Raw genomic sequence first — 23,453 nt, 5'->3', positions numbered from 1 at the left:
TGCGGCTCCAGGGTCGTCTATGTGTTCCTAATGTTGATGGTCTGAGGGAGAGGATACTAGAGGAGGCACACAGTTCGCGGTATTCCATTCATCCGGGAGCTACGAAGATGTATCGTGACTTGAGGCAACATTATTGGTGGCGGAGGATGAAGAAAGACATAGTGGAGTATGTGGCTAGGTGTTTGAATTGCCAGCAGGTCAAGTATGAACATCAGAGGCCGGGTGGCCTACTTCAGCAGATGCCTATACCAGAGTAGATGTGGGAGCGCATTACCATAGATTTCGTGGTTGGGTTGCCGCGGACTTTGCGGAAGTTTGATTCAGTATGGGTCATTGTTGATAGGTTGACCAAGTCGGCCCACTTTATTCCAGTGGCGACTACTTATACAGCAGAGAGTATGCTCAGATTTACATTCGGGAGATAGTCCGGTTGCACGGTGTGCTTGTTTCCATCATATCAGACAGAGGCCCTCAGTTCACTTCCCATTTTTGGAGAGCTGTTCAGAGTGAGTTGGGGACCCGTGTAGAGCTTAGCACAGCATTCCATCCTCAGACCGACGGGCAGTCCGAGCGGACGGTTCAGATTTTGGAGGACAGTGGGACCAGTTCTTGCCCTTGGCGGAGTTTGCGTACAACAACAGCTATCAGTCCAGCATTGAGATGGCCCCATTTGAGGCTTTATACGGTCGGCGGTGTCGTTCTCCTATCGGGTGGTTTGAGCCGGGTGAGGCTAAGTTATACAGTACAGATTTGGTGCAAGATGCCTTGGACAAGGTAAAGTTGATTCAGGAGAGGCTTCGCACAGCTCAGTCCAGACAGAAGAGTTATGCGGATCAGAAGGCGTGTGATGTATCATTCATGGTTGGCGAGAAGGTTCTCTTGAAAGTCTCGCCAATGAAGGGTATTATGAGGTTCGGGAAGAAGGGCAAGTTGAGCCCAAGGTTTATTGGCCCCTTTGAGGTGTTGAGACGAGTTGAGGTTGCTTACGAGCTTGCTTTACCCCCCAGCTTATCGGGAGTTCATCCGGTTTCTCATGTATCGATGCTTCGGAAGTATCATGCCGACTTGTCCCACGTGTTAGACTTCAGTACTATTCAGCTGGATGAGAGTTTGGGTTATGAGGAGGAGCCAGTTGCCATTATTGATAGACAGGATCGCCAGTTGAGGTCCAAGAGGATTTCTGCGGTGAGGGTCCAGTGGAGGGGCCAACCAGTCGAGGAGGCGACCTGGGAGTCCGAGGAGGACATGCGGAGCAGATATCCACATTTATTCAGCAGCTCAGGTACTTTTCTATGTCCGTTCGAGGACGAACGTTTGTTTAAGAGGTGGAGAATGTAACGACCCGACTGGTCGTTTTGCTTTTTAGAACCCCGTTCACTTAAATAAAACATTTCGCGCTTGCTTTAACTAATTTACGACCTGCGGGGATGGTTGGTTCGGGATTTGGAAGAATTTGGATTGAAATAAGATCATTTGACTCCTTAGGATTTTCTTAAAAGGCTAAGTTTGACTTTGGTCAACATTTTGAGCAAACGGACCCGGATTCGTGTTTTGACGGTCCCGGAGGGTCCGCAAGAAAATATGGGACCTGGGCGTATGCCCGGAATCGAATTCCGAGGTCCCTAGCCCGAGTAATGAATTTTTATTAGAAATTGTTAAACTGAAATTCTAAGGATTTAAAGAAACTAATTAATGATTGATCACGTTGGTATTGGGCTCGTATGTTGGTTCCGAAGCCCAGTACAGGTCCAATATAACATTTAAGACTTGCCCGCAAAATTTGGTGTCAATCCGAGTAGTTTAAGGGCGTTTCGGCTCGTTAGAGGAAAATTAAGAACTTGAAGTTCATAAGTTTGATTCAATTGGTTTTAGGGGTGATTCTTAGATTTAGCGTTCTTTCGGGCGTTCCGAAGGTTCGAGTAGGTCCGTTTCATGATTTCAAACTTGTCGGTATGTTCGGGTGGGGCCTGGGAGCCCCGAGCGTCAATCAGACGAGGCTCGAGTGAAGTTGGAATTTTTGAGAAGTGCTGAAGCATCTGCTTCTGTCATAACCGCACCTGCGGTTGGTCGACCGCAGGTGCGAGACCGTAGAAGCGGTCCACCTATCGCAGATGCGGCCCAGGGTAGGCCAGGCCAAAACTGCAGAAGCGGTCGCAGCCCGCTTGGCCGTTTCCGCAGGTGCGTCCGATTTCTCGCAGAAGCGGGACCGCAGATGCGGTCCCCTGACCGCAGATGCGGAAATCGCTAAAGTAGTGAGCTTCATTTAATACGGGTTCTAAGTCATTTTTGCCACTTTTCACTCCTCCATTGGCGATTTTGGGAGCTTTTAAGAGAAGACTTCCATCTAGCATCTTGAGGTAAGTTTATCCCACCTATTCTTAGTTTAATACTTGTGTCTTAGGTAGATTAAACACTAGAATTTAGGTAAAATCAAGGGGTTAGAGCAAAACCTAGGGTTTTAACAAAAGTTAGATTTAACTACGAAATTTGATATGAAATGGATTAGAAATCATATATTATTGATCCCTAGGTTATAGAGAACAACTTCCTTCGAAAAATTTCGGAATCCGGGCACGTGGGCCCGGGGTCGGATTTTAGGAAACTTGTGTTAATGATTGGGAAATTGCTTAAATAGCTAGAATTCGATCTTGTGAGCTTATATTGACTAGTTCCTACCTCATTTAACTAGTTTGGGATCGTTCGGCTCCGAATTGAGGGTTTGGGCTCGTTCTTGGTATTGGAAGTGTACTTTCGAGCGAGGTGAGTCTCCTTTATAACCTTGTAAGAGGGAATTGTCCCCATAGGTGTAATAATTGAGTAATTTGCTACTGAATGCGTGGGCTACGTACGCACTAGGTGACGAGAGTCCGTGCGTAGCTGCTATTATGTTAATTGTCCGGGTAGTCTCGGACTGGTATCATGCTATATTTGTGAATGTCTCTATGTTTTTCTTGCTAATGTGATCACTTAGGATATGCTAGAGACTTGGAAAGGAATATAAGCAAATGTATACACTTGTTGGACGCTTGTATGAATTTACTTGGAAATAAATGCGCATTCATGTGTTTTCTTGATATTAAATTGGTATTTGTGGATCGGGCCGATCGCCTCGGTAGAAATGGATGCATCTATGATTCGCGCCATTCGACCCTCTGGCAGTGCACAGTTTATTTTCTGTTGGATCGGGCCGTCGACCTCGGCATAATGTGCGCATGATATCTATGTGAAATCTTATCCATGACTTGTCCTGCTAAATACTTGAAATGTAATTGGTTGACTGCAAAATTGTTCAGAACATGACCTATTATCTGTTGCTACAAACTGTTGATTATCTGTGACTCCCATGCTTAGCATAACACCTCATTATATTATTTGGCCCTAGTAAGTATTAAGTCGACCTCTCGTCTCTACTTCTTCAAGATTAGACGGGATACTTACTGGGTACATATTGTTTATGTACTCATACTACACTTCTGTACTTAATTGTACAGGATCTGAGGCAGGTACATCTGGCTATCAGTCTGGTGCGCGCCCCTGATTCATAGTTTGAGACTTCCATGGTGAGCTGCTCCCTTCCTGTGCCGTTCAGCAGCTTGATGGAGTCTTTCTTTACTTTTGCTGTCTATTCTATCTCGGACAGTAGGATAGTTTTATTCTTTTGTACATTCTACTAGTTGCCCATTACTCGTGACACCAGGTCTTGGCACACACGTTAGTAGACTATTATTTTGGGGTTGTATAACTATTTTTGGCACATTACTGTTCATTCCTGGTTTAACTTTAACTTAATAAATTGCTGCACTTATTTTGGTAAAAGTAAAAACGAGTACTTAATTATATTTCCGCGTTGGCTTGCCTGACAATGGTGTTGGGCGCCATCACGATCTATTTGGAAAATGGGTCGTGACATGTTGTGAACCGTTGATTTTTTTTATCAACTGCTGAGATTTAAATGAGCTGGGTCGGGTGTAATGGGTCGCGGACTGGGCAGACATATTGGGTCATTGGTTTTGGGCTTCTGTGGGTTGATTGGGAATGGGCTTGTTCTTTTGGACCTTAATTGGTCGGAAAATTAGCCCTATATTGGGGTATTATTTAAAAATACACGAAATTTATTATAAATTATAAAAAGACTAATAAATAATAATAAAATATTGTCTAAGAAATTGAGTACTTAAAATATAACTCAGGGTCATAAAAAGTATAATAAGTGGTATTTTGATACGAATAATGTAATAAATACAATTATTATGAGAAAATAGGCTATTATTGAAAATGTTGTAAATATTAATAAAAAGCACAAATATACTTACATAAATGGAGTAAGACATCATAGAATATGCATATGGGTAAATAATTAATTTAAATTTCTAAAAAATTGAAAAGATATATTTAATAAATATTGAACGAATTTAATGCAAGAAAATCAATTTTAAAGCTTTATGAAAATTATAGAAAATACTTATTTGGCTCCTGCAAATTTAGTACTGATGCGAAAATGATATTTTGAAAGTATATATGATATTTATAAAAATATGAGGACAAAATTGGGTATCAACACTACAATCCGGCCAATTTTTGTTGTATGATACCATTTTCAAAAACTAAAAAAATAAACAAGGAAACAAACAAGAAAATAACTACGCAAATATTCACAAGTTTTTACCAAAGCACGTATACTTCTTTCTCAAATAGCCTAAATGCACCAAATTGTTCTTTGATAAAAGCTCCAATTTTGATGACGTCCAAATCCACTCCTTAAAGAATAAGCAGACATGGTCCCATGTAATATAATTTATTCAACTATGGGTCGGGGTCGAATCTCACAGAGAAAAATATGTAGGCGATTAGGCAAAGTAAGAGAGTTTTTTCTAATTATGTTAAGCCAAACACTAATAGAGGGTGTTGAGAAAATATTATATCTAAATACAAAAAAGTAAACTAACCTAGAAAATAAGTAAAATGATCCATGGCTACAAGCATCGATACACAGGAAATTACACTCAACTAATGATCCAATATATTTCACGAGTTTATAAATATGAGCAAGTTTGTATTAATTAGCTAGATGATAATTCTATAGTATCTTCTTTCGAAGACTAACAAAACTTCCTAATTAAATTATCCCTAAAATAATTAAGAGATTAAGTGCACCCGAATATGGCTACAAGCAGATCATTCCTATCCCTAGGTAGAATCGATAAAATGAGAGTTAACGCCTCAAATTCTTGTTAATAAATCTTTTCCATCCCCAAATTACCTTTTTCAAGATTAATTCGAAGTTAATGGGAGAGTTCTAGGGTTAGTTAATCCCTTTGAAAATATTAATAAATAAATGTTAGCACAAGAATAATTAAAGAAACAATTAACTAACTTCATAATTAATAAAGATCATTCAATACATAAGCACAACAAGAGATTTAATCCAAACTTTAATAATGAATATTCTCATAAACAAGATTCAAGTAACGGAATAAATACACACACTTAGATATTCAGTACAAATAAAGAAAATAAAGAAATGAGTAAAAATTGGTAAGAAAATCTCATCCAAAGTCTTTAAATCTTCAACTCCCAAGTGTGTGTGCAAGAACCCTAGCTCCCAAAGCTTGTATTTACCAAAGATGTCTTCCAAATGAGCTGGGTCGAGTATTAAATGGTTTGGGACCAAAAAATGTGAATTTCCAAATCTACCCAGTTTTTCTGCCGAGTCCTTCTTCGCGTTCACAGTCAAGGCTTCATTTTCGTGAAGAAGAGAATTACTGACCATCGCGTTCGCGATTAAGATTTCGCATTCACGAAGGCTTGTTGACCGGTTGACTTTCACGTTCGCGAAGGGTAATTCACTAGGCAGAAATTTATCTTAATTTGAGCTCCATTTTAACTTCTTTTCACTTGGCTTCTTTTCCGATCACTTCAAAATCACATAAACCTGTCAAATAGAAGTAAATTATAGTAAATGCACTATTTTATCAATTCTACGATTAAAGAAGAGACAAGTGGGTAAAAATACCAACTTATCATCAACCGACTGAGGAGGCTACTTGGGAGTCCGAGTCCAATATGAAGAGAAGATATCCACATCTTTTTACCAATCCAGGTATATTTCTATGCTCGTTTGAGGATGAATGTTTCTTGCAGGGGTGGAGAATGTAGCGACCTGATAGGTCGTTTTGAGTTCTAGCTTCCCATTTTTGTGATTTGAGACTTTATATAGCTTTATTCGATGATTTATGAATTGCACGGAGGATATTTTTGTGCTTGTGAAGAAGAGTGATCGTGAAAGAAGAGTGAGCAGATAAGCTTTAAATGCTTACATAATATGCTGAATAGAATCCTTTGCCAATATAATATGCATTTCTAGTACACACAAATATGTTATAGAAAAAACGAAAAGCTCCAAACACAAACTCACACATTGCACAAAACACAGAATCGAGCCAAAACAAAAGGAAAAATGGCAGCAACTGACTGCGTTCCAGATTTTCCTACTTTATCGGTGTCACTTAATTAGTTGTTTTTTGGTGTATCACTAGGCTGCACTTTGCCATCATCTCTTGAAGCTTTTTTAGAATTTGCTTCCTGGTTTGCTATGTCTTTGTCACATAGGATCCAAAGCTGAAACTTGTCGCATAAGAAATTGAACCAGGAGACAATTTCAAACACTAGAAAGATGAAAGCGAGGAAGCCAGCAACTCCGAAATAAGCTGGTACCCAATAACTTTCGTCCAAATACATTATTCTTAGTCCTTTCACTATGTTGATACAACTTACCACAAGTAATGAATATCCAAGAACATGATGGAACATGTTCCGATAATCGCGAAACTTACTATCATCGTCCGGTTTAAGTTTGAAAAACAGCATCTGTAGGTAGAACATTTTTAGTTAACGAGATATTAAAAAAATCAACTCCATCAGATTGATATGGGCTTAGGCAGACATAACTCGTGCATTACTCCAAACAGAATTACAAGGAAAGGGGTGGATATTTGTCTAAATTAAACCTGAAAATAATATAACTTTTGCTATATTCAATTAAACTACACTGACGGTAAGAATTTCTTTGCACTGTTAGTATATATAATTTAAATTTCTTATATATCTATATACCCGAAGATTAAATGATAATGAATTTATTTAATAGATAAACTTATATTGGTAAACATTTAGTTCATCAGATTAAAGATGAGACATACGGGGATTGACTAATTCTGAGATTGCTAATTGGGGAAGAGAAAATGCAACTAAACTCGTGATAAAATAATATCCGACAAACCAAACGACTAATAAGAGCATAAAATGTCATGATTACCCACTCCCTTGCTATCATCTACTTTTGACGAATAAGCATAGGACACTAGAAAAAAAATGATATCTTTTCCTTGTAAAATAACAAGTTGTGTGTTAAGTTGCTCATTTTTTTTTGTCCTTAAAAATTATTTAGTTTTAATACTTTTTAATTTTATTTTAAATGAGATGATTGTAAACTATACAAATATTTATTGTTACTTGTATTAGATCACAAATTTCAAAAATCTTTTTTTTTTTCGTTCTTAATTTTTGTGCCTAGTCAAACAATGTCATATATATATATATATATATATATATATCGAGATTGAGAGAGAGAGTCTTACTTGTAAAGTGGCAAAAGTGAAAATGCAGATGCCAAAAATTCCATGTTTGGGAAAGGAGTAGTATTTGGATGCTCTGCCTAGCCATATTCCGACAGCCCAACCCGCTGATCCCACAATGTATCCAACTGACTGGCATAAAATATGGTAACCTTTCCAACCCGAACAAGATAAAGGGGACCCTCTGAAATTCCTTGCTATAAGCACACCAATGGGCAGCAATGTACCCCACCCTATGATATTTAATATTCCATGAACCTGCAAATTTATTATCAAATGATTAATAGATTCAGATTCATGATTTAAAGTTTATTAGTTTTTATGGCAAACTCAAGTTATTATACAATGGTATTTACAGTCAAATATTTATAAAAATTTAGTGAATTTCTTAAGTAATATATAAGGTTCGAATAAATGCTTTTGAGTTCACATGAATCCATATGATATGGTAGATTCACCTATTATGCATCAAGATTCCGTAATGTAGCGATCATTTAGAATGTGTTAAAAAATCTCATTGTAAGGGGTATTGACATCCTTCTAAGTGTTTATATTGGTCCATGCAGGTAACTTTATTGGTGCTCTATCCAGAGGCGTATGCAAATTTATTTGTAAGCAGTGTCGATATTTAAAGACGGAAACAGATGAACTTATTATAGTAACAACGACATATTGAAAAGAACATACAAATTAGATAATTTACTAAAAAATTTCCTCGACAAGCTTTCATCGTTAAAATTGCAGAATGAATAGCTTTGCTATTATGTATGCTTTGAATGTTATTTGTCACTATAATAGACGAGATAGACTATCAACCTATTGGATTTTGTTTGCTCTTAACAGTTGAAAGAGGTCAGCGGTTCTGTTTAACCAAAAAATAGAATTTCGGTTAAAACTAAAAATTAAGAGAAAAAATCGGGTTACTGATAATCAGGAGACAAAAAGAATAAGAAATTTTTGAGAATAAGATAGCAGTAAATAAGTTTATATTTCAATGTAATCTCAATGATATTTCGTGTCCTTACAAATGCTGAGATCTCCTCCTTTTATAGTTGATTTTTCTAGAAAAAGGTATAATGTCTCCGTATTAAAGAGGCAATTATGAGCATTAAATGACATTAAATAAAACGTTACACAATCATTCCTATTCAATGCTGATTCGCTAACGTATTTGACATTTAATACTGAAAGTTAAATAGATACGAGACTCGTATCATTTGAATAGCATCTCGTGCCTATTTAACTCTCTTCTTTTCGTATCTGATATCGCCCGTGCCCCTCAATTGATCATCATATTTTGACCATTTGACCAGTCCACGTGTCATGCCACGTCACCTTCAATATAAATTCAGTTTTTTCCCAATACAGGTTCAACCCTTGTTGACATCAAATTTTACACTGAAGAGAGGCTCATAATTTTTAAAACAAAGTAGCTATAGAGGTTCGAACCACCGATCTATCATACGATAATAGTACCGTGTGACCAGCGAACTAATGCAATTTTTCATGACAAGTAGTTTTATTTGGCTTCTTTTATATTATCCGTTTATATTTTAATTGACTGCTGATAATAGGCTATAATTACGTATTTTAGTCATTTATTACACTCTAATTTACTGTACTTTAATTGAGTTTGAGCTTTAATCGCTAGTGTTTTACACTAATTGTGTGTTTTATGCCTTATAGGAGTGATTCAGAGCTATGCAGATGTTATGGAATGAATACAAGTGATTTGGAGCTTCGAAGTCTGAGTAAAAGCCCAAGAAATTAAGCCGGGATCGTGTTCGGGGATCAACGGATGATAGTTAAGAACGAACGAAGAATCGAGTAGGTATATTGTGCACTGTCTAGTAAAATGCACATAACTTTTCGCTCAGAACTCCATTTGAGCTCCACAATATATGGTTGGAAAGTTAATTCAAAGGGATATAACTTTCCTGTTTTACATTTTTCCAAATTTCAAATAGAACAGGGTGAAAAATGCGCGACAAGTGCGCGTCCGCGCACTGGCCGCGGATGTGAGGCAGAAACTGGGTAAAATCCGCGGCCGCGGACGTTCTGTCCGGGAAAAGTGTCCTTTTTCGCGTAGGAGAATGTGTAATTGTTTGGGCCCGACCCTACTTGGTATATATACATGAAAAAATGGTATTTGAGGACTTTTGACATAATTTAGACCTAAGGAGGCTAAGGAGACTGGGGATTCGACCTAAGGAGGCAATAACACACTAGGAGCAAGGCGGAGAATTCTTCTACAAGTTTCTCACTTCCTTCTTCCTATTTTCATTATTGGTTATGAATTCTAGTATTGTATTTTTGCATACTATTATGAATAGCTAATTTGCTATCTAGAGTTTTGATAGAACCTTTTGTAGGATGAATTCTTGTTATATTTTTATATAATTAAGCCGTTGGATTTCTCTACTTGTTCAACTACGTGTTTGTTGTTGTTGATTGAATGGCCATCAATTGACTGTGCCTATTTAGTGTGTACTGCTCGAGAGAGAGTACATATTTAGGTAGTTGTTGAATAACATCACTCCTAACGTATGTGAGAGATCAATACGGAGGGTTTAAAGGCGGGATTAGAAATAACGAAACCTTGGCGCGATTATAGTGAGCGGTGAATTAGTGCTAGCTAGTGTAGTTCGAGAGAATACATCTAGTAAATTGTAGTAGTTGCTCGAGAGAGAGCTACGACACTCAGAGTACTCACGATCGGTAGATAATACTTAGGCGAAATTATAGAAGACGTAGCGGGAAGGATTCCGTCAATTGGGGAAATCATAACTCTAGACCTCCTAATCTTTTCTCCAACCCTTAGTATCCCTAGTTTTTATTTTAGTTCTTTAATTTGTTAGTTAATTAGTTAGACATAAAAATCTTAATATTATAACTTAGGAATTGTCGAGCTTGTCTTCCGAGTGATATTGAACAGTTATAGTGAAACCTTAGTTCTCTGTGGGATTCGACTCCGGACTTTTAGACCGGATTATATTTGTAGCGACCGCTATCCTTTTTAGGACTAGAGTTGGGCGTGATCAACTGCATATCAATATTTAGTAAAATTTCCCGGTTAAGTGGTGTCGGATGACACCGCTTAAGCGAAGGTACGTCCGCCCCTGGCTCTATTGTCGTACGACTACGGCATCAAAATCAATTAGGCTATTCATAATTTTATTCATAGTATTTGAGAGCACAAAGTTAATTTATATAGTATAAACTTTTTAAGAGTTAGGAAGTTCTGACATTTCTTTACTCCATTTCATTTTATACATTTGAACTTGTTTGACTAGACACATATCTTTTTTCAAGATTGGATACAGTGTTTAAGAAAGGAAAGTTTTAAAACTTAGGGTATTAAACAAGCTATGCCATTTTCGTAACTATTAAATCATGATATTAAGGATAAAAATAAATTAAAGTTAAATTATTCTCAAAGGAAGATTTGCATTTTTAGTCCCTCAAATGTTGGCCAATTTTAGTTTTGGTCCTTCTAATATTTGTCAAGCGAATTTAACCTTAAAGCAATAGAAATGTGGGCTTTTGATCCCCACTTATGAATCTTTTAAAATAAATAAATTATATACCATGGCATCATTTGACTACACATGTGTTATACTTAGTTTGTTTTGTAACTCCATATAAAGTTCTAAAACTGATCTAAATGTAACATATTTCATATGTAAAGCGATCAAAATTAAACTTACGGAAAAAGATCAAAATTATCCCTATCGTTAGGTAAATTGTTTAAAATTATTTTCCACCCATATTTTTGTTCCAAAAATACCCTCATTATTATTTCTTTTGCTAAAATTACCCCTCGATTTAACGGCAAAATTTGTGAGCCCCGCGTTTAATGCATTAACATTATTTTATTGGGCCACGTGACTCTTGGTTTCAATCCATATATATGGGTATAATATACCCACCCCTTTTTTCGGATCCGCCCCGTTTATTTTATAACCCGATTAAAAGAGAGGGATGCCACCTTCTTCTTAGACCTGCTTCTCTCTTATGCGCTCTCTCTTTATCTCCTTTCTCTTTCTCCTCTCTCGCCTACAGGTCAAACATCTATTAATCTATAGGAAAATCTAATCAAGTTTTACTCCATTCAAGCTCCACAAATGTTCTTCATTTTTTTCTTGTAAATTACATTTGTATTTTATTTTTTCAATATTGCGAACGGTAACTTCGAGATCTACTTTTTTGCGTCGTTTTTAACATGAAATTGGGTGAAACGTTGACAGAAAATTGAATGGGTATTGGTCAGTGTCATGCATCATGTTGACACCCATCTTTAGAACCTAAAATGCATCTTGACAAGAAACTATATTGGGTCGAATTCAGAAGAACCGAGAGGCAAGACAAATTGAATATTGAGTACATGAATTTAGTCTAATTAAATGTTGTGAATCTTTTCGATTGAAAGAAGAAGAAAAATAAAGGAGAAGAAGGGAGAAAAAAGAAGATTGAGTGTCTCTTATGTGTTTCAATGGCAGAAATTAAAGCGGAAAAGGGTCAAAACTGCCCCTAGATTATTGGAGTTGGTACAATAATGCCGTCCGTTTACCTATTTTGAAAAAATTGCCCTCACCGTTATCTTTTTGGATCAAGAATGCCCTTACGACTAACACTCATGTTAGATAAAAAAAAAATTTAATTAATTTTCACGTGTCATAACGAAAAAAAGGTCAAAATTGTCCCTAGACTATTGGAGTCGGTACAATAATACCCTCCATCTCGAAAATCTCCCCCACCCCCTCCACCCTCCCCCCTCTAGCATGTGTGCATTCATATTTTTCTTGTTCTTCTCATCATTTTTTTGACCTTGCACTCTATTTGAATAATCACTACAAACACCATTAAAGTTTTATTTTCAGACAACCAAAATTTTTTGTCACCAATACTTTACGTCATACAACTTTCAAAGACCCTGTTAGGCAAAAAAAAAAAAAAACTTAATTAATTCTCATGTGTCATCGTCCCATTGGCCTAACTTAAGACTCACCTAAATTAAAATAAACTCACCCACATTCTAAGACCCATTTCCTCCGTTTCTTTCTCCTCTTTCTTTTAAAAATTATTCCACCAATTAGAACTCTCATACACCCATTTTTTCCCTAAGCAAACAAAACTCTCTCGTATAGTTAATCACCTTCCTCTTCCTATTTCTTTGTATATTAAATGTACACATCAATGCTCCTATTTTTTTTTCATCACAGAAATATCATTCATCATCAATTTTTCTTACTACTCTTTACTGCTTCATACAATAAGCTCAATCAAGTGTTTATTACAGTCACATTCACCAATAAATCGTATTCTCTCATATTCTCAGGCATATGATCTCAAATATTTCTCTTGATTTAACCGTCTCTTTTTTAAAATTGGCGGTGTTGATAACTTGAAGAGCATCCTCGTACAATGGCTTAATTTATGGACATGGTCCGATGTTCAGATTATGGTGAGCCAATGAAGAAAAAAAGATCGAGGTCCAAGCAGAGACCAAATAAATCATTGGTATAATCGAAATTGGATGCAGATTTGTCAGGAAATATACAACAAAAAATATTGCAAATGCTCAATGATCATTACTATTGGCAGAAAAATAACTTATTAAACTATAAAATCGTACAATAAAGAATTAATTTCAAAGAGTACCTGATTTCACTCAGAAAATTGATTTAATGAAAAATATTAATTTAAAAATTAAATTAAGGCCGAAAAATCTGAGATGAAGAGGGAGATCCGTGGGTGTTGAAGGGTAAAAATCTAAGGCGGAGTAGGGTAATAAGTGGATATGGGGTTAGGTTTTAATTTAAGCCAATAGGAAATTAACGCATAATAAATAATAAATTTTTTTCTTAATCAAAATAGGGCTGTTAGTTTTAAGGGTATGAGTGGGCCGAAAAGTTGACGTTAGGGGCATGAATGAGCCAGAATTTTAACGATGAGGGTAATTTTTACAAAATAGGTGGACGGAAGGTATTTTTAAACTTAAGCAAATAGTCTAGGGGCAGTTTGGCCCTTTTCCGGAAATTAAAGAGATGGAGTGATTCTTTTGGCAAGAGAAAGACGGAAGAGGGAGGGTATAAAACGCATATATCGAAAATAATTAGGGTGGGTCAGATAATTGGCACGGAAAACGTTGACCATATATGTGTTTGACCCAAAGGGCCACATGCCAATTAAAATGTTGCCAACCCATTAAAGTGGGACCCACCAGCCATTAAATTGAAGGATAATTTTAACAATAGAAGTAACGATGGGGTGTTTTTGGAGCAAAAGGTCAAGGGAAGGTAATTCAACCATTTACCATACGATAGGGATAATTTTAATTTTTTTTGGTTAAAATTAACCAATAACTGAGAGAACAAAAGTGTTATTATCCTATTTCAGAAATGTATTGTTATCTTCTGAACATGCTAAAAGGAAAGGTGCTTACATAAAATAAAATAAAATAAAAGGGATAACAGTGTAACATTTTTCGTTACCGCTTTTTTTTCATCTTCTTCTTGCATTTAATTATGCAAGTACATGCGTTGACCAATATAATACTCCCTCCGGTTCATAATAAGTGACCAATTTGCTTTTTCATTTTGGTTCAAAATAAGTATTCAGTTATGTAATCAAGAAAGAATTCAATTTGTTTTTACAAAATAACTCCTATGTACATATCCCTAAAGAAATTTCTTACTCCTCACATTAAATGTGTAATTAGGGGTAGTTTAGTCATAGTAGGTATTTTTGTATAAAATTTAGTATTTTCTTAATGGCCGTGCTAAAAGCAAATTGGTCACTTATTGTGAACCGGAGGGAGTAAGCTTGTTTTCTAACCAGAAAGTCCTTTTAGCGTAGTTAGTAGAATTTCTCTCTTGAGTTACATAAAATGGATGCTTTCTATAATTGGGCATGGCAAAGAGATAAATTAAGGGGAAATTAAAGAAAACTCAAAAGTAAGAGAAGCTTAGGCTTACTTGTCTTATGAGGTGAGATGTATGAACTCTATTGCCTCGACCTTTACCAGTCATCAAGTTAATTGTCTCAGTACTATCATAATTCCTGAGGGCTTTAGCATGCATCTTTGGTTCCTTCCCTACTGCATCCACATCAACTCCAACTTGCCACACATGATTTAATCTCGACACATCATATTTTAATGGATCAAGAACAATAGTTGCTTCTATGACATGATACTGAAGGTAATCAATGTAACTAAAATTAAAATTGCTAATGTTCAAGTCTATTGGAGAAGGCAAGAGTTGACAACCTAACTTTGTGTAGGTGGTGACGTTGTAAGTATCCCAAAGTAAATTGCTCTTGTTCTTGATACCAATGAGAGCTTGTGTGCCAACCATTCTAGCTTCTGGACCAGGGTTCAAACCCCAGGCTAGCCACCCTGTTTCTTTTTCTAACTTAGCTCCCACCATTATGTCGAGCCTTCGAGATTTTTCCTTTAGCTTCATGGCTATTTCAACTCCGTTGCTTTCTTGATATCTCTTGCAAAATGTTACTACTAGATTTCTCCGCTTCGCCTCTGACAAGAATCCCTCTGTGCAACTATGAGCATTAGTTGTACTGAATGAAAATACTGATAATAAAAACAAGAAAAGGACGACTCCAAATATCAAGGAGCGAGCTGGTGGTGACATTTTTATCATCGTTTAATGTTATGTGTATATTACCTAGTACTTCTAAGTATATATAATTATAAAGGAATTAAATAAGTGTATATAATTTTACATATAGTACTGTGAGAAGGTGGAGTTGAAAGTAAGTAATGTACATATTCTTTTTTCTTTTGTGATGACTTTTTACTTTAAGGATGAAATGTTGTGGAACTAGTGTTCTGATTACAGTATTCCATTAATTCCTCACACTTTATTTCTTTTTTCGCGGCCTTTCTTACTCACAACGCCATTAACAAAGTGAGATGCCTCACCTCTAGTTTTGGTGTGAGAAAGACTCATAGGGAAATGTGTTTCACGATATAAGGGAAGAAGTCGATCTCAAGGTACAAGAATCGCTTCTTACCTAAAGAAAATGTTAGAGCAAAATAGACTGGAAATGTTTGAAATTCAAATTAGTAATATATATATATATATATATATGTCTCAGGGTACGTGCTTTGCGCGTGTACCCTATATTCATGAGTACATAACTTTTAAATATTTCATATCTATATTAACCAATGTGTATGAGTTAATAAAAATATTACAAGAAAAAATATAAGGTCCTAAAAATGATGAATATTAATCCTATTTAGCTAGCTTGAAAGAAGAAATCATGTCCACATAAGTCCTCATATGCTTTATTATGATTTTTCTCTTATCCCTATCCAAGTTATTCAATTGTCTTCTTTAGTTTTGGATTAATTAGTATATTGTTGCAGCAAATCGCAGATGTAAGTATAACGACCCGATTGGTCGTTTCGAGCAATTGCGTCTGGTTCGACAGTTTGAGGTCATGAGTAGCTTCGCACAGTATAGTATGACTTGCGTACATCATCGGTTCGGGTTTTTGAGAAGTTCAGAAAGGATTTTAGAAGTGAGTACCATTTGAGAAGCTTGAAGTTGAAAGAATTGACCAAGATTTGACTTTTGAGTATTTGACCTCGAATTGGAGTTTCGATGATTCCGATAAGCTCGGGTTGTGATTTTGGACTTGGGCGTACGTCCAGATTTGGATTTGGAGGTCCGTGGGTTGAATTGAAGCAATTCGGCGAAAGTTGGAAAAGTTGAAGTTTGGAAGATGGAGGAGTTTGACCAATAGTGACTTTTGTGATATTTGGACAGCTCCGTTATGCCATTTGGGACTTGCTAATTTGACATCATTCCGGGTTGGTTTGATAGGTTTCGGCACGAGTTTTAGAAGTTGGAAGATTGGAAAGTTCATAAGTTCGATTCATGGTGCGATTCGTCGTTTCGGCGTTGTTTGATGTGATTTGATACCTCGAGCGAGTTCGTGTTAGGTTATAGAACTTGTTGGTATGTTTAGACGGGGTCTCGGGGGCCTCGGGTGTGTTCCAGATGGGCCACGGGCCATTTCCTTCTATTTTTGAACTGCTGGTTTCTGCCATCTGGTTTCCTTAATCGGGTTCGCATCACTTCCTCCGTGTTCGCGTAGTGTTATTTCGGAGGAGGAATCATTTGTTCTTCGCGTTCGCGAGCTTCGTTCCGCGATTGCGTACTTCTGCATTTCTATTCTTCGCGTTCGCAGTTGCCTTCTCGTGTTCGCGTAGTAGGAACCAAGCACTGGGCACTGGTGGCCGTTTACTTTTCGTATTCGCGTCCTTCTTTCTGCGTTCGCGTAGGTTCCTGCTTCTCATTCTTCGCGTTTGCGACCCTTTGCTTGCGTTCGCGTAGGGTCATCCTGGCAGCCCTCATTTTTCTTCTTCACGAACGCGTGTATCCTTCCCCGTTCGCGATGCTTTAAGATCTGGGCAGAATAAATAGTACTCTATTATGAGGGTTTCCCATTTTCACCATTTTTGGAGTTCTAGAGCTCGGTTTTGGGAGATTCTTTGTAGATTTTTCAAGCAAAACGATTGGGTAAGTGTTATTCACCTAGAATTTATTATATTCCATAATTTTGTCTTTATTTTTATCATTTTATTAGTGATTTAGGTTGAGGAAAAATGAGAATTTCTTAGAAAACTTTCAAAATGAATAATCATGATTTGAGGAACGAAGTGGTATCGGAATTTGATAAATTTTGTATGGTTGAACTCATATTGGAATGGGTGTACGGATTTTTGTGAAATTTGTCGGGTTCCTAGGTGCGGGCCCAGGGGTCGACTTTTGGACCGATTTTTAGAATTTGATAAAGATTGAGGCTTTATGATCCGGAATAGTTTCTTTATGAGTTTTATTTGTGCTTTAAAGTTATTTTGGTTACATTTGAGCCGTCCGGAGGTCTTTTCACCCGAGAAGTTCATTTTAGAGTACCGGTCTGTCTTCTTTGAGGTAAGTATCTTGCCTAACCTTGCGTGGGGGTTTTTCCCCTTAGGATTTGAGTCTTCTATGCTAATTGCAGTCCGTGTACGCGAGGTGACGAGTGCGTGCTCGGACATATTTGTGGAAAATTTGCCTTTTAGGGTTCTTAGGTCCTTATATTCACTAAGTAGGAAGTTGTTCTGATATGATTGAGTTTCCTATTTGCTAGTTTCACCTCTACATGCTCTATACGATGTTGTTAGCACTTCTTTACCTCTTACTTGTTATTTGGCCCTTATTTGCCTTAACTGAAGTGATTGCCTTCCTTATTGCTTTGTTACTTCTTAATTGTGAGTTCCTCAATGACTTTGTGCATATATGCTACATGTCCAAATTGTTATGGTAGCCTGTGTAGTTATCACGTGCCTTATATTTCTTGTTATTTTTGTAAAGGTTGTTGTATTCCTTTGATTTTTACGTGATTCTCTTGTTGTCGTGTACTCATACTCTTGGTGGTAGAAATTTTTGTAATTGAGTTGTTGATTTGTTGTTGTTGATTTAAATTATATACGGCGGGATCGGGTTGTACGCCGCAACAGGAGAAATAAGGGTTATATATTAAGGAGGAATAAGGGTGAATTGATATTATACGGTGGGATCGGGTCGCACGCCACAACAGGAGGAATAAGGATGATATATTGAGGAGGAATAAGGGTGAATTGATATTATATGGCAGGATCGGGTTGCACGCCGCAACATATTATGTTTACTGTTATGATATTGATTGTACGGTGGGATCCGGCTGCACGCTGCAACAGGAGGAATAAGGGTGATATATTGAGGAGGAATAAGGGTGATCATATTATATGGTGGAATCAGGTTGCGCGCCACAACATATCTTGTATTTTGGTATCCCCTGTTTTACTCTATTGACTTTAGTTCCTTCGTGCAAGACTTTGATAATTTGTATTTGTGGTTTTCACTGAGTTTTGAGCATCGAGTTATTGTCATTGACTTATTGACTTTCCGTCATTTCCTGAGTTCTTCTCCTAATACTATTATTCTGGTGAATTAATTTTCAAAGTAAACTTACTACGTTGAGTCATTTTCTCCTGCCCTGCTGAGTCGTTCGTAATATCGTAATTTAAAATGAAGGAATTAATATCATGCTTCCTTGTATGCCCTTAAGTTAGAACTCGCCGTATATTTTGGTATCTACTATTTCTAATAATCATTATATTTTATTTCAATTGCTTCCCCAGCTTAATCTTCTTCACTTACCTAAGGTTTTCTTCTATTCTTCTTAAAAAGGAATGTTATTATGTTTTAACTTAATAAATATTAAATGCAATAGCTATTCGATTTTGAATTTTATTCAAAAATATTATTTTCTTCACTCAAATGGTTTCAAAAAAATAAAAATAACTTCCTCTTTCTAGCTGGTTTCCTATTTGGTCTAGAAACTGTAAATTTACTTTATAAAATATAGATGGAACTTCTTGAACATCTTAATTAGTGGTTGATACGGATATGATGTGTTGAGTAGCACGTGAATTTTGCCGTGTAAAGTGAAAGGAAAATATGTGGGCACAAGGCGCCATGTGTGTTAAAGGTTTGGAAGTTGTGATTATGATATGAGACTTCGAGGATTGGGATGGTCGGAATTGTGCATTAGGAATGATGCGATTGGTTGAGTTAACATCGCTTCACTTATTTGAGCACATTTTTACTTGTCTGTATCCCAACTATGTTGGTGTTAATTTACTTGGTTACTTTTCGTTGCCATCTGTATTTTTCCCTTATCGTCTCTACTGTTTGTAATTTGATTTCTTCCTGCTATTGGCGTTACTTTGTTATCTTTATCTTGTTAGCAGTATGTCATATCCTGATCAGCTTATTAGACCAGTAGGTGTCTTGACTGTTCCTCGTCACTACTCCACCGAGGTTAGTCTTGATACTTACTGGGCACCGCTGTGGTGTGCTCATACTACAATTTTGTACATTTTTGTACATATCCAGATATTCGGTCGTTAGTAGCTGTGCGGATCGTTGCTGTGGAGACTCAAGGTAAACCTGCTACTGCGTTCGCAGGTCTCAGGGTCACCTTCTATTGTACTTATTTCTAACCTTTTGTTCTGGAATAGTGATGAATTCATTTTGTACAACTACTCCTAGAAAGGCTTATGACTTGTACTACCGGTTTTGGGATTATAGATTGTTCAGAGATTTCTATTACGGAATTGTTCAAAGTTTGTAAATATTGGCGCTATTTCCGTTAGTGTTAGGCTTACCTAGTCTTAGAGACTAGGTGCCATAACGACTCCTTTGGAGGGATTTTTGGTCGTGACAGCAAGTATACGCGGTCGTCAAGTAATAAAGTGACTAAAAGTTGGATGTCGAACCCACAAGTACTTGTGATTAACTATTAACTAAATTAGACTATCCTAATATCTAAAGAATTAAACCGAGAAGTATTTGATTCTAAACTAATTAAAATAAAAAGAAAACAAATAATGAACTTTAAACAAAGGAAGAGCAAATTTTTATGTTATCAATGTTATGAAAACAATCTAGGGTTATGGAATATCTAACATTCCTATTGTATTCTTCAATTGAATTGACTAACTAATTTATCTAGTTTATTGGTTGACAGGGTTAATATCGCTCATAAGAATCTGTCAAGTTCTTACTCGCCTATTCTAGCCAACGTAACGCCTATATGTCTATGGATTTAGAACTAACAAGAACGCATTTAGAATTTCTGTAAATCAACCAAGCAAGGCAATTAGGCATATGTCTATCCTAACCGAATCCGTTCCCTAATGCCCGGGTTCAAGAACTTGCTCTACTCAATCCTATGTGCAATCTAGAATTCCCACTTTCGAGTTCAACTCTAGATTCATAGATAGTATTCAATTGGTGATCAAGCAATCAAATAATTAAGCGCAGAACTGAATAAATGAACCAGTATGATAAATCAAGAAATCAAAATCAATATCCACATAACAATAGTCATAAAAGAACCACAACCCCAGAACTTGAAGTTTAGCTCCACATAGACATGGTAGCAAAACAACAAATCATACAAAAAAACATAAAAATTACTAAGTTTAGTGGAAGAAAAGATGAAACCCGGCCTCCACGGCGACTCCGTGCTCTCCCTAGGTCAAAAGTTATTCTAAAAAACGTTTTTACGTGTATTTATATCAAGTAGGGTCAGGCCCAACGAAACCACCTTCTCCTACGCTGGGACTTGTAAAAATACACTGGCGCGCCGTATAGGGCGACGCGCCATGCGGGGAAGCAGTGGAGTTTATCAGGGAACATGCAAAATTAACAGCAACAGAAAAATGAGCAGCCGCGCCGCAGCGGGAGTCGCACAGTGCGACGCTTTAGTGGCCATTTTGAGAGAACCGGCCAATTTCAATTCATGTACTAATGAAGATGGATAAACAGGTACTTGAGCCTGGAACTGATGAAATTCGGGGAAAACATGGAAGCAATCACTATACTGGGGGGGGGGGGGGGGGAAGACATGACCGCGACTTAAGAAAAAAGTACTACTTTGTCTTCTGTAATGATGAATAGGGCAGCTACTTCAATGTTTCACACGTCACTTGCATGTCTCACTTTGGAGGATTAAATTCCTTTAACTTAGAGAATTTTGGCTTCATGTTGCACGTCTGATAGGCCATTTTTTGGCTTTGGGCATTTTTCTTTCACTTTTTATATATATACGCGATGCTCGACCCTCGAACACAATCTCGGCTTAGTCCTTTAGGTTTTTACTTACACTTCAAAGTTCCAAATGGCTCAAATTAGCTGCATAACATCTACATACACTACTAGAAATTCGATAATTACCAACCAACTTTGGTCGGTTATGGCCAATTACCGACCAAAACGCGACCAAATACGCTTGGTCATTATTTTGATGGTCGTTTTAATATACCGACCAACGTTGGTTGGTATATTAAAACGACCATCCGAAGATTTTTAATGACTTACCGACCAACTTTGGTCAGAAACATATTTTATTAATTTAATTTTACCGACCAAAGTTGGTCGGTGTATTTAATATATATTTTTTTATTACCGACCCTGTGGGTTCTTTTAGGGATAGACTTGTGAAGATCCTAATTAGTATATATAATTTATCATCAAATATATCTATTTTTAAATTGATTCATCGATTTATAACTTACTTAGATGCATCGTTGAATATTAAAAACAAAACGTTTAACCTATCTCTCTCTCTCTCTCTCTCTCTATATATATATATATATATGTATATATAAAACACACGCTTCGTTGTATTACTTTAACTATGTATATAGCATGTTATAGTATATGTTAGTGTATTCATTTTTTGTATTACAAAAGTGTTAACGGATTACATTTATATTATTTAGATAGTAAATATAAAAGTGATTCATAATTTTGACCAATGTTGACCTAATAACCGACCAACTTTGGTCGGTTATTTTCCAGAAATTAAAATATACTCGGTAAATGCTTTCCCTGCATTAACCGACCAACGTTGGCCGGTAAATTTAAATAAAAATTCTTTAAATTTTATAAAATATCTTAAGTAATAATATAACTATTAAAATTTAAAAAATTGGGTCCACATTACCGACCAAAGTTGGTCGGTAATGTGAAAGTTTCTTTGACTAAGCAAGTCTGACCAGCTCGGTCAACTTGTTGACCAATTTACCGACCAACTTTGATCGGTATATTTTTTTAAAATAAATGTAAAATATTTTTTTTCCAGTTTCCGTCCAAGCTGGACGGTTTTTGGTCGCTTTTTTTGACCGACCAACGTTGATCGGAAAATTTTGGTCGGTTTTTTGCGTATTTCTAGTAGTGATAGCTCGGAATCACTCCTACAAAGCTTAAAACATGCAATTAGTGCAAAATACTAGCGATTAAAGCTCAAACTAAATTAAAGTGCAGTAAATTAGAGTGTAATAAGTGACTAAAATACGAGATTATAACCCACCATCATATATGCTTGATATAAATAAGTAAAATAATAAAATCATACTGGTATATCTCTTTATCTCCTATTAAATTAGATTATTTGAACCTGAAGTACAATTGGCAAGTTTTCTTTCAAAAGTTATTTGTCAACTTGAAAAATAAATTTACTTATACGATGAAGTTGAAAAGGAATTGAATTTTGAATATTTTCTCTAATTAGTTAATTAAGAGATCAATTATTTGTTCATTTAATATCAAAATTTTGCTGCCTTTATTAGTTTTCAAATTATGGTCAGGCTGTTTGATTGTACTTTTGGCCATTTCCTTCCATGGTATTATATGCACATCCTTTCGGAAATATAATACGTAAACATTTAGATTTTTGACATCATAATATTATCGTATTATATAAGCTAAACTTAATTAATTTTGATGTCCTAAATAATAGGATTTTCTGTGTAGTTCAAATATGGAAAACTTAATTAAGTAAAGTTTTTGTTGACTTTAAAATGCTACATATTAGGGAAATAATTAAATGCTATTTTGTTTAGTGTGAACTTTATTTTAAAAGGGTAAAAAAGACGAACGATATTTCGCTAAAGGCCTTCATGCTTTTAATATAGTATAGACTAGTTTCTCTTCATGTGTGTTGTACGTGTGTGCGCACCGAATCATGTAGTACATAATTAGTGTAAATATAGATGTATTTGTTAAAAAACTTGCAATAAAATTTGGTTGTTTGACATATAGTACCTGATTAATTGTCCGGAAGATATAGTTGAAGGTTAATACTTGGATTGAACTCATAAATTCTTTATAGTGCTTCTTGTGGAGACATAGTACATCTTGAAAATGTCAAATTTCATCAACGATCAACTTCACAAATCAAAATAAAACATGA

At 36.3% G+C, this 23,453-nt stretch overlaps 1 protein-coding gene across 1 annotated transcript; it reads right to left on the bottom strand.

Moving 5' to 3' along the window:
- Window positions 1-6,291: 6,291 nt before the first annotated feature.
- Window positions 6,292-15,313, bottom strand: LOC109207835 (cytochrome b561 and DOMON domain-containing protein At5g35735-like). The gene is made up of 3 exons (XM_019370836.1): window positions 14,612-15,313; window positions 7,638-7,892; window positions 6,292-6,867 (listed from the first exon to the last, which is right to left on the bottom strand). The coding sequence occupies exons 1-3, from the start codon at window positions 15,293-15,295 to the stop codon at window positions 6,511-6,513; spliced, it is 1,296 nt and encodes a 431-aa protein (XP_019226381.1). The 5' UTR covers window positions 15,296-15,313; the 3' UTR covers window positions 6,292-6,510.
- Between the last annotated feature and the right edge of the window lie 8,140 nt (window positions 15,314-23,453).

This window comes from Nicotiana attenuata, unplaced genomic scaffold (assembly GCF_001879085.1).
Source record: "Nicotiana attenuata strain UT unplaced genomic scaffold, NIATTr2, whole genome shotgun sequence".
In the NCBI taxonomy this organism is placed as follows: Eukaryota; Viridiplantae; Streptophyta; class Magnoliopsida; order Solanales; family Solanaceae; genus Nicotiana; species Nicotiana attenuata.
This window is presented reverse-complemented; position numbering and strand designations above follow the sequence as displayed.